General features: G+C 44.5%; 1 protein-coding gene across 5 annotated transcripts in view; it reads left to right on the top strand.

The window, feature by feature from the left end:
• LOC128896673 (forkhead box protein D1-like) overlaps nucleotides 1-12178 on the top strand; it is an 18957-nt gene that overhangs the window by 5799 nt on the left and 980 nt on the right. For all 5 annotated transcript variants that reach the window (XM_054160033.1, XM_054160031.1, XM_054160030.1 and 2 more), the window contains 3 exons: nucleotides 1113-1245; nucleotides 11217-11801; nucleotides 11877-12075. In XM_054160033.1, coding sequence (XP_054016008.1) covers nucleotides 1113-1245; nucleotides 11217-11801; nucleotides 11877-12075 — 917 coding nt within the window. The remainder of the gene's footprint in view (nucleotides 1-1112; nucleotides 1246-11216; nucleotides 11802-11876; nucleotides 12076-12178) is intronic.

The following is a 12178-nucleotide window of genomic DNA, read 5'->3' as shown; positions in this document are numbered from 1 at the left end:
TTTAGGTACTTGAACTAAACAAAGAAAATGAGACTGTTAGGTTTAGACAATATCTGCCTTCAGAAACTTGTAATAACTGATATACCAATATCGTATCTTCTCTTGGGACGCCCATCAGGTTCATTAAATTTCGCACAATGAGTCTTCCTAGTCATTTAGGTACTTGAACTAAACAAAGAAAATATGACTATTAGATTTAGACGATATCTGCCTTCAGAAACTTGTAATAACTGATATACCAATATCGTATTTTCTCTTGGGACACCCATCAGGTTCATTAAATTTCGCACAATGAGTCTTCCTAGTCATTTAGGTACTTGAACTAAACAAAGAAAATATGACTATTAGATTTAGACGATATCTGCTTTCAGAAACTTGTAATAACTGATATACCAATATCGTGTCTTCTCTTGGTCTTGTTCTTGGCTGACTTGGTCTTGTCATTTAATTACTCCAACATGCTGCAAAAAGAAAAATCTAACTATTAGATATATGCATAAGTAATTTAGATTATGTTTAGAATATATATAAATATAATACAAGATCGTAACCACCCAATTACTTTTCCAATGTTATTTCTTTGACAGTTAGGGTTCTTCGAGCGTTCTACAAATATACCGTAACGCATTTGGGGGCGTGCGACGACTCTTCTCGTAGTCTCGCGTGTTTTGAAAACATTAGAAGCGATATCGAAGGTTCCGTAAACACGTTTGACACGAATAATGATATTTCGTTTGTCGCTCGACGCGCATTACAGACGGTATTATGATATTCGGTTCCTTTGACATTTAGTTTGCGAAAACACTCGCGTTACAAGTTAAATAAAACATACTGTTTATTTAATCGTCGATTCCTACTTGGACGACGTCGAAGCGGTCCGCACGTTTGCGCCGAAACATGAAACGTTCCATTCCGTGTCTTCGGTTGTTCGTTCTGGTCTAAAATTTTCATCACGAGTCAGTGATGATCTTGTGATTTCCAAGTATGGTTTAAAATATTCACCACGAGTCAGACTCCTGAAAATAGTGCAACGGTTAGACTTCAATATATTAATTGTAGAAACCAGAACTCTGTATAGATAAATAACTGATTTCACCTTGAATACCTTTCAGGAGTTGCAACAGGGCAATGGAGGATTGGGCGTGGTAGGCCTGGAAGGGATGCAGGACACTCAGCACTTGCTGAAGATCAAACAGGAGCCATTCCAGGTGTCCCCACCGTCCCCCCTGCCGTCTCTTCATCAAGGTAAGCGTGGTATATATAACCATACAACCATATTCAACCCTGTTCATACTGCTGCCGTCCATTGGGCGGCATCAATGAAATGCTCTCTGCGTACTCCTGCCGCTTATTATCGGTTTAGGCTGCGACAAAGCAGTACAAACATTTTAGAAATGCTCTCCAAACACCTCAAACGCCAACAGCGACGACTGTCGCGGTCCGAATGAAATGTTTAGTCTCGATCACGCTCGAGATTTCTACGCAAAATGCAAAGTTGCGACCGCTCTTACAAAAAACTTCCTCGTACCACGAATACGCATTAGCTTGTCCCAAAAGTCTCTTCCGTGACTTGCACACAATTATTTCATGTGGCGGTGTTTATACAAATAGACAACCTAATTTCTTAGATGTTAACAGTAATGTGACAGTAACGTGACAAAATGAATTGTACGCAATTCAATAATGTAAGAATAGACACAAAATATTGTTTGTGTATCATTAATAAAATGGAAGAAACTTTTAAGACAACTTAATATAACTTAATATAACTTAATATAACTTAATATAACCGCGGTCAGCTCTTCCGTACAAAAAGAGTTAATCGCTTTGCGTTCGTCTGGGATCAGCACACGCTTTGCAACGACCCGAACACCCAGAAGGGGGCCTTGACTTTTCACGCTAGTATTTACTCCCCATGCTAGTCTCTAAATCAACAGTGCCCTTCACGAGGGAGAGAGAGACCGTAGGAATCTACGTTCAGTCTGCCCTATGGCTATCCCATGTTAGTCCTTATATCAACTGTTCGCTTTGCGAGAGAGAGAGAGCGTTAGGGGCCCAGTCAACTTCGCCGGCAATCCCAGATTCCTCCCCTTCACCGGCGAACTCTGCCCTACATCCAAAACGTCAACGTTCGGAGACAGATGGACCAGGTCTGTTCTAAAAATCGCTCGGAAACGGCGAGTGTCGTTCAGAAATCCGTTTGACGTCATCAGGATATCTCGGCGCGGCGCGGACCAATGATTCCTTCGTCTTCGCGGCCCGCTAAAGACTCGTGTTCTAATAATACAAAACGCAGCTCGAGTGTCGCGCGACGTGGTTGGGATGAAAACTGAGGTAAAGGGGGGGGGGGTACGCGGATGGGAAAAACGAGGCAGAAGAAGAGGGAAAGATAGCCGAAGCGAGGGGCGAGGGGGAGCCAGGGAGAATGATATACCGCGAGAGGCTGCGTCCCCTGATCTTTCCACGCGTCGTTTAGTTACATTCTCCCCCGCGATTACGCTCCTCCGGAGGTTGTCACTGCCTCGTCTTCCACGCTCTCGAGTTCTGCTTCAAGAATCACGCGCGATTCGTTCCTGGTGACTTCCTGAAAATCGAGAACGTTAGCGTCGATAGAAACGTCTCCGGGGACTTGTGTAACGAATTTACATTAACCCTTTGCACTCGTAGCCATTTCGTTACGGAATTCGCAAACAGTCGTACTGCATAATGTAATTACTAACGCGTGTAATTTATTGTAACGATACTCGAGCTTATATGAATCTTTAGACATCGAGGAATGATGTCAAACATCAACAGTTTATACTATTCTGATCTTAGGCTACCTTGTTTATCTCAACAAATTGCACGTCTTACTTTCTTATACAAATGCTCTTTACCACCTCAGAAGAGACATCCGAGTGCAAAGGGTTAGAATGCATGATGCACGCCAGTGTACGGCGCAGTGGCGACTCACCAAAATCCGAACACCCGGTCCCGAGGTGTTGTCGTCGCCATTAAAAATGTCGAACCGTGATCGCGTTCGGTCGTTAATCGCCGCGATAGAGAATTGTTTACAATAACATAACGACTCCGCGAAAGTCCGTGAAAAAGGAAACGGAGCGTTCGCCGATCGGAACGTCCGTTATCGCGCTGCTCAACGGAGCAGGAACATTCAAAGAGGAGATAAAGCCCGATAAAAGAAAGCGGTTGCATGCACGGTCTCGCGTTACCAGATCTTCTTATTCGCTAATCGCTGAATGTCGGAACAGATAGGCCGCCAGACACGATTAATCCGGCCCTCGAGAGTGAAATCTAAGAAGCTCGTTGGCGCGCCGATATCTAGCGCTAATGTGCGTACGGCGATCGCGTCGCAAAGATTCAGAGGCATGCTACCAAGAGATAAAGTCGGCCGAGACCTGATGACGCGGGGAGTTGCGTTTTCAGGTATGTCTTTGTCAATGGTGATGACACGTACGGGCATAGGAGACGTTTGCTTCGTGCTTGGGGAATCTTCAGGGATCGTTCGGTGACTCTTCTGGGTGTTCGGGTCTCTTCTCTTTTCATCATTCAGGCGGCGCGTGAATGGTAGGGCCCAGGCAGGTCCTGCAATGTTTATAGAGTAAGCTGTGATTTGTTTTTAAGCTCGCACCATGCTTCATGCGCACAAATATTTAAACAGAGTCCATTTACAATTTAATATACGGTTCTCTCGTGGATGTACTCAACTGGAAACGATACATATACCCAGGGCGCAACGATAATCTTATCCAGGGCATTAACAGTCCACCCTGAAAATGTTCGTCAAGAATTAGAGTAGTATAAACACAAGTATTAAATAAAAACAGAGTCCACTTACAATTACACTTCTCGATCTCTCCATGAACCCTATGCTATCAGGTTAACACCTACCACGCTGCGGTTAATTTCTACCGACCGAGAGGCACCGATACAACAATCTCCATAAACAAACATATATCTCGCTTCTTTGTTCTCAGACCCCTGCGTTCTTAGCGAGTATCTCCTACTGTACCGTTTACAGTCTTACGGTTGAACCGCGTTATTTTTTTTTCTACATAGCGAGGGACTGTGTCCCTTTGAGAGATAAAGCGATTAGTCCGGGAGGAGGTGGCTCCCTCGGTCAGGAATTTTCGCAGAAGCAACAAGAGCGTCGCGCAAGCCTCACTCGTGTTTTCGAAATCGGCTGTTTAGAGTGCTCTCGTCGCGAGAGTTATGGTCGCTAATCCGGGATGGCTGCGCGCTTCACCCAACGGGAGCTGATATATCGGCCAACGACAAGCGCATTCGGGAATCCTTGTCGACGATTCGCGCTCGTATCCTCGAGATCTTCCTGTGAAAAAAAACAACGTTTCTGAATCGTATTTATACGTGGACACGTGAGAACATCTGTCCTCGGGATCGCCTGATCCGGTTGGTACGCCTGTGAGGCTACTATTCTCTGTGCGTGGACCACGTTTCACCCTTTTAGGGGTATGATTATGATTCAGACATTCACTTTGATACACACCCTGTATTTAATTTACAATATGGATGCCAGGCTGGTTAAAATTCATTTCTGTCCAATGAAAATCAATTCAATAAATTCTTTCTTAATATTTGCTACGGCGATTAATTCTGTGCCTCTGTATTCAATCATTCGATGATTAGTAGCATCAATATAGTGTTCTTAATCCTGCATAGGGTTGGTGGTGTCCATGGAATACCTTTGATTGTATTCAGCTCGAAACATGGATGCCATGTTGCTTGGTATTCATTTCTGTCCAATGAAACTTAATTCAATAATTTTCTTTCTTAACCATTAGCTGTAGCGAATAATTCTGTGCCTTTGTATACAATAACTTGATGCTTAACAACATAAATCCCAGCGTTCTTAATCCTGCACGCATTAATACTATCCGCAGGTAATACATGGATGCCTCCACCCTGTGCGTAACATTTAATTTGTATAATACGTAATCCCGACAATATTCCTACAATTAATTCTCGAATTTCACCCAGCGTACATCCAGTCGGAGAACGACTTTCTTCGACAAAGAATCGCGTCATTCGCTGACACAGCAGCGAAAGGCTTCTGCCGCCGCTTCAGCGTGGCGATTCTGCGTTCCACATTCGTATTACGGTTAACAGTCGTAAGCGAACGCGCTGGGAAACATTTATCGGTCCAATAAAGTGCGCGCGATAAGGCTGGCACGAAATAGTTGACACGCTTATTTATAGACCGCGGATTATCGCGTTAAACGTTGCCCTAATCGCTTGTTCTACGGTAGAACTTCTACCACCGCGATTTTTACGCTCCCTGAGCGTGATTCTGGCTGTGAAGGCGATCATGGAGTTTTGTTAGACGAGTATTAAGTATCGTAGATGTGTATCAAAGTGGTGTATCGTGATTAGGCGATCAAGTATCGTATTTTCGCATCGTTTCGTGTCTGAATCATAATCAGGTGCGAGTCGAGTGGACGTATTGACCGTTGCTCAGGCGTTGGCGAAGCACCATTAAACTAGAGGGGGGCTGAGGGGACAGAGGAGTACTCTCGCTTTGCCTAAATCTCTCCAAAGGAGTTTCTTCGAACAGCCACACTGCATAGTCGTATATCTGATTTTTCGGTCTGAAATCAAAGTTACAAAAATCAAAATGACGGATCCAATATGGGCGACTTGTACGTTGAAAAGTTATTAGATTCGTATGAAATTTCATATACCTGGGTTTTTCGGTTCGCCTAATTACCTTCTTACAAGCTAGAACTAAGCTGTTCCATAAGCTTACAAAATTAGTAAATGTATAAACAATAATAACGCGTAAAGAAGGATACAGTCGATTGCTATTTAACGAATCGTCTACTAACTGCTTGTTTACTCTGGAATTAGGCCGTGGATGTAATCGTAGCGTTAAAATAGATTTCTAGTAAACAAGGGCATGGCTTTGGACTAATCGCTAATGCTTGATAAGGTAATCTTGAATCGTGATCCCGTGGAGCTTGCAATTTTGTGACTTGGTGAGAACGAACACCAGAGAAGACTCCATTTCCAAACCTGCCAAAATAGAACACTCGATTAAAAATCATTTCTAACGCCTTCTCCTTGCAGACGAATTTGTAAACGATTTTTAGAAATATTAAATTAACATTATTCCGTTTGAAACGTACTGTATATCAAAATGTTTTATACTATGCAAATAAAATATACGCTCTACCCTATACAGTCCGGTACTTAAACGACAACATTAAAGATAAAATCATCGCGGGGTCGAGGAGTCGTCGAGGTCGCGCTATAAAAGTTCGCGTTTGTTTACAGTAACGCGATGGACGATTTCACCGCAAGTGTACACCACAATTTGTAGTCAATTTCGTCGCGATCGTTCGACGAGGCTGTTTCGCTGGGATACTGATAATAACGTCGATAACGCATTGACGAGGTACCCCATTGCGAAATGGGCGAGAAAGGGGGCGACTCGAGATAAACAACGCGGCAACGAACCAAGCGAGTCTAAGATGGTCGGGCCCCCTTTGAAATTATCTCCTCGAAGTTAAGTAACTCCTCGCCTTTGTTTTCTGGTAGCAATTCAGTAAAGGAACAATAACACGCAAAATTTTGGGGCTGTTGGACTTCCTCCAGCTTTAATAAGTTTAGTCCCAGGCTATCTATCTGAGTAGGTAGATTCAGTGCAGATATGGATTCATAGTTGGAAACTTGAACTCTTGGTAATTTAAGTTGACAAAGCATCAGTGAATTAACTTCCACACCTAAAAATTTGAGACTTTGGTTATCTATGCATATAGCTTCATTGCAGAGATGAATTCGTAGTTGGAAATATGGAAGCTTGGTAATTCAACGTACCAAAACTACAGGGAATTAACTTCTACGCCCAAAAATTTGAGACTTGGGTTATCTATGCGAATGGGAACCTTGGAGGAACCGTACATTTTCAAAAATGTTATGCTACCATAAGTTTGTCCTGTATAATCGCTAATAAAATTTGTCTGGACTAACGATGACCTCATCTGAAAATAATCATCATCTAACTGTATTTTGTAAACGCTGTTTACCAATTACAAATTCATGCGCAAATATTCATGTACCTTGCATTAATCATAGTTCTAGTTCTTCCCAGCGATTAAGTTTGTATTTATAGAAGCTCCTGCTGTATGTTTAAACTTCCCCCTACGCAACAGGAGTAGGCAGGGTCGAGGGTTAAGCGAGAACCCTAGAATTCGACCCCTGCTGAAGTTTTGCCGCCACCGTTAACGGTAATACTGCGTTATGGATACGCTTTCGAGTTACTATCCAGAGGCACGTGTCCTTCTGGGTGGAATGGATGCTCCTTAATTAGCTGGATGGTTCATTAGGCGTGCCACGCGCCCCGGGGGTCATAATATTCAATCGCGAACCTTTTCATGCGCCATAGCGTAGTTAACTGGCTGTTATTCAACTCCGACACCTAGTATACCTTCAGAAAACGAAGCACAGTTGTTGAATCTTCCAGGACGAGCATTCTGAAACAGAAAATATAGGACTCTTAGTCGTGGCTATTCCAATAATAAATATCAATAATAAAATATGTTAAAAATCAATGGTTTCAATTACAAGACCAATTCCATGCATAAGTGTTAGTTTGAAGTGTCTAGATTTCAAGATCCTCACGGTAAAGTAACACCTCGTCGCCCTCTCCGTGAAATCCCATCGACAGCCATACGCAAACGGTGTCGTACCTTGCGTAGAAAAATATATAGAGAAACCGTGCGTATCCCCCGGCGCGAAGGTCGTCGCAGAAAAACCATGGCATTCGCATTCCTGAAATGCTGCGAGTTCCGTCGAGGAATCGGCGTGCGGCGCCGATAAGCGAAATACGATACGTCGTGACGTCACACTGCAAGCCCATGCTTCTCTCCGCTGCTCTGCAGAAACTTTCTTTCGGTTTTCTTATGCGATTCCGTGGGCTCTAGGTTGCCCTACAAACAGAGGAGTTTTACATGATCGCTTTAGAGCTACATACAAGTGGATATAAAGTAATTATTTTAGGACGCATAAGAACTCATAGACACACAAGTGAATGGTCCATTGTTTAATATTAGAGCTGTATTATTTACGCAATACTGTAAGTGACTTGTCTCTACAAAATATAATCTTGCATCTTTAAATTATGGTACAGTACCATCAAATCATTAATGGAATTATTATTCTTATCAGCTGTAATATACAGGGTGAGGCATTTGGAACAAGCCAGCCGAATAATTCGCTTACTTTTAGCGACAGAAGAAAGAGTGTCGAGCAAGAGATTAAACTAATATTTAATATTGAAATATATAATATAATATATGTATTTAATGTTTCGTTTAATCGTGTCGATACGTCGAGAAGTACGACAAAAGTTTGACCTCATTATCGCCGTTCGTTTTCGAAGAAACGTGAACTCGTTTCGCGAGCCTGTAAAGTCTGCAGAATCTACCGACGTTGTCTGACCGACATATATCTGCAACGTTACAACAATATCGCCGCGAAGGCCAAACTTTCGCAAGCCCTGTTACACCACAGCTTTCCACGTCGAGCTGAACGTGGCGTTTTTTCCTGTGCCAGTTACGTAATCACTTTTCCAGCTCGAACAGCTCCCAAGGTCTTTGTATACTATATGTATACTACATACTACACTTACAGTAAAAAATCGAAATCTTATACATGTTTCCAACATCCGATAACGTGTGAAATAGTCGCCTATATGCATTCAGAGTCCTCTTCGGAGGCTACCGTTTCTACTTCGACTCTGTCGAAGCCTCAGAAAAAGCCTAACTTCCCTTTCGAATAACAAAGTCAGGTAACAACAGTTCCCGGAACTTCCTGGAATTATGTTGCATTATAAATCTGACATAAATGGATTAATTCATGGATATCAGGAACTTTTATCAGGAGACCTGGGAAATCCGTGTATTCGTATTTTCCTGTTGAGAGTTTAAATCGAAACAAGGGATCCCGTGACGAGAGCAGATGCGGTCTGGCGGGTGTCGCGTAGCGATCTCCAGTTGCAGTCAGGTGTGTTGGCGAAACGTTCGACGTTATCGCGATCTCGTTGCTTGCTTGCGCACCGTCGATCCGCCTAAGAAGACGTAGGTGCACGACACTCGCGTGCACCGCGAGCTCCCATTCGTCTTCATCGGTCGTTAATGTTGATATCGCTTGTCAAACAGGGACACGCCATCTGCAAAACGTAACAGGCGATCAACACCGGAACTTTTGAAAATGAAGAGTGGAGAAGCAAAGATAACGAACGCTTTGGATCACCAGAGGAATATTCTTGAACATCTCTGCTGGGATCTAGAATTATTTAGACTGTTGGAAACTGTATAAAGATTTGTCGTGGACACAGTCTCTTGTCTTCTTTTTATTCCACGTTGCTAGAGATTTCTTGGTTAGACGATAGAGCAGCGACTGGGTGTACAGGTCTCGAAAAGCGTCTCCTGACCCTACCAATAATCCATTTGGCTGAAAACGCGATACCGCGTTCAGCTTTCAAAACATTGCTCTCCTAGTGTCCCGGACGAACCTGGAAATCATATGCCCCGGAGGTTTGCGTTAGCGGGATATCATGTTTGCCTGGGATTCGCGTATCCCAGGATCGCATGTGACCGATAACAATGTAATCGAACGTCGACCATAGGAAATTGGAGGCACTCTCTCTCTCTCTTCCTCTCTCTCTCTGCGGTCCTATTTCCAGTGGAAAAACTCACGGGGACCGCAGAAATATACAGATAGAGTCCTACTGTAAGAGAGAAACAAAACCGCGGTACCTGACTCTGCCTACCGATTTTTAAATCATTTCTGTATTAACGATACATAGTTATCGTTCATACTTTGAATAATTACATGTACACTTTGCATTTACGTTGATTGAAAGTACAACGGGCACAGCGTTTTTTTTTCTACAATATCTCTATCGCCGAGGACTCTATTCATCAGTTCCCTTTTGTTCTCCTTCACCCGTCCCTCCCTCTTCTTGCTCCGTGCTTAACTTATCGGTGTCCGGTTACGTTCAGTTCCAGTTACACGTGCCGCGTATAACACCGATGTTCGCTCGACGCCGTGGGCACGTACGCACTCCTTTCCTCATACGTGTTCCCTCCGCGTTTTCCAGCTACTTCCATCCTACTTTCTAAACGTTGACGCCATGTTTCTTCTTTGTTTCTTCTTCTTTTCCATGTACTAACTTTCTGTACTAACTTTCTGTACCGTGGTGCTACTGTAGGGCAAAGTAGAAGAAGGTTATTGGAAACTTTTATTACAATGAAATGTACTGAATACCTTAGATTATTCACCTTTTACGCCATATCTTTCTTCCTACTTGACAAAAGCACCATACACGATGAGACGTCCATTGTACAACAAAGGTAAAAAGAACATTTGAATATTTATAGTTGGCCAATTCGGTCCCACTTGTGAATTCTAGTAAATCTTGAACCCTGCGTCTGTTCTATAGTACAGAGAGTATTTAAATGCTAGAATATTATGGAGCACTTGGAAGAAGGACCTGCAACAAAATAAGATTCAGCGTTCTACCAGCTGAGAAGCTGTTGCAGCGCCCGTGGGTGGTCGCTGTAATTTCTGTGGTACCTTTCGCAGGTGCGATGGCACCGGATTACTATCGGCGTCCTGAATCACGATTTCTCCAAACAGTCCACGCTTATCGCTACCGAGGCGCCCGTGTCTCGGGTGTCGGAAGGCGAGTTCCCTTCAAAGACCCAATTGTTTTAACCCCGGAGGTTTCTGGGAAGCGGCTACCGTGTGGTCGTGTCGCGCGCATGTCTTGAGTCCATTGTCCAGGTTCCCGGAGTCCCTGGCTGTCTCCGATTGAAATCACCTCGCTTCTAGGGCTCTCCTCGTCTCCTCCTTGAACGATAACCACTCAAATACTCGAACAAATACGCGAGATAGATATTACCTTCGCTTTTCCTGTTGAAATCCATTTTCATGAAGAAGAAGCTTCAGGGCTCCATGGTGGATCAATTGGTAGCTCATGAGACATTAAAGGACCTGCAATGGGAAGTCTCATAGCAGCCTAGTTCTAGCACCATCAGATTCCCACTTGTTTCTTTCTGAAAATAGAATACTTGAATCAGAAAACATTGCAGTGGTCGCATGAGTCGATAGTAAAGAAACCTTCTGCTACAAGAACCATGGAATCCTCGTTGAATAGGTTAGAATGAATCGGTTGGAATGAAATGAACCCGTTTCAGTGAGCAGCTTCGTGCCGGAGATGCAGAACGGTTGCATGGGTTCGAAGGAGTTGGACGGGTCGGTGAGGCTGGCGAAGAACCTGACGTCGCACCACGGCTCCCGCGGTCATTACCACTCTCACCACGGGCTCCACAGTCCCAGCTCGTCCGTGTCGATGCATTCGACAGGGTCCGGTCATCATCACCAGGAGGAGAAGGGCTCGTCCCCCACGAGCGGGCTCCACAGCACCACGAATAGCAATCCTCCGACGCCCTCGGCGCCCTCCGTGCCCGCCACGTCCTCGGACGTGTCCGCTGCCAACTCGGGAAGCGGAAACGACGCCGGGAGCGCCAACGACGCCGCGAACAAGAAGCCACCGTTCAGCTACGTCGCCCTGATCACGATGGCGATCCAGAACACCGCTCAGAAGAGGGCGACGCTCAGCGAGATCTACGCCTACATCACCGCCAGGTTTCCCTACTACAAGATGGACAAGAAGAGGGGCTGGCAGAACTCCATCAGGCATAATCTGTCCTTGAACGAGTGCTTCGTCAAGGTCCCCCGCGACGGAGGCGGCGATCGCAAGGGCAACTTCTGGACGATCGGTTGGTGATCGACGTTACGCGACTTTACAAAGTAACATTGCCCCAGACGGCTACACGATACTGTCCAATTTGCAGACCCGCAGTCCGAGAACATGTTCGAGAACGGCAACTTCAGGAGGCGTAGACGCATGAAGCGACCCTACAGGAATACGCCCTATCAGAAACCGCTGTTCGACCCCTTTTCCACCACGCACGTCCACCTGGGCCCTAGGAACCTGTTTGCCCACTCGCCACCGTCCTACGCACCGCCTCCGTACACCAGATACGACACCAGGTATGACAGTAGATATAGAGTTACTGTTTCAGGACCACGAGCTCTTGTATTCTTTTTTTGGTAGTAAATTTGACCAGTAACGAACGAACTTCTAGTTCTTAAC

The sequence above is a fragment of the Hylaeus anthracinus genome, unplaced genomic scaffold (genome assembly GCF_026225885.1).
Source record: "Hylaeus anthracinus isolate JK02 unplaced genomic scaffold, UHH_iyHylAnth1.0_haploid 11978, whole genome shotgun sequence".
Lineage (NCBI taxonomy): Eukaryota > Metazoa > Arthropoda > Insecta > Hymenoptera > Colletidae > Hylaeus > Hylaeus anthracinus.
The sequence above is the reverse complement of the archived record's forward strand: the minus strand, read 5'-3'. Positions and strand labels throughout refer to the sequence as shown.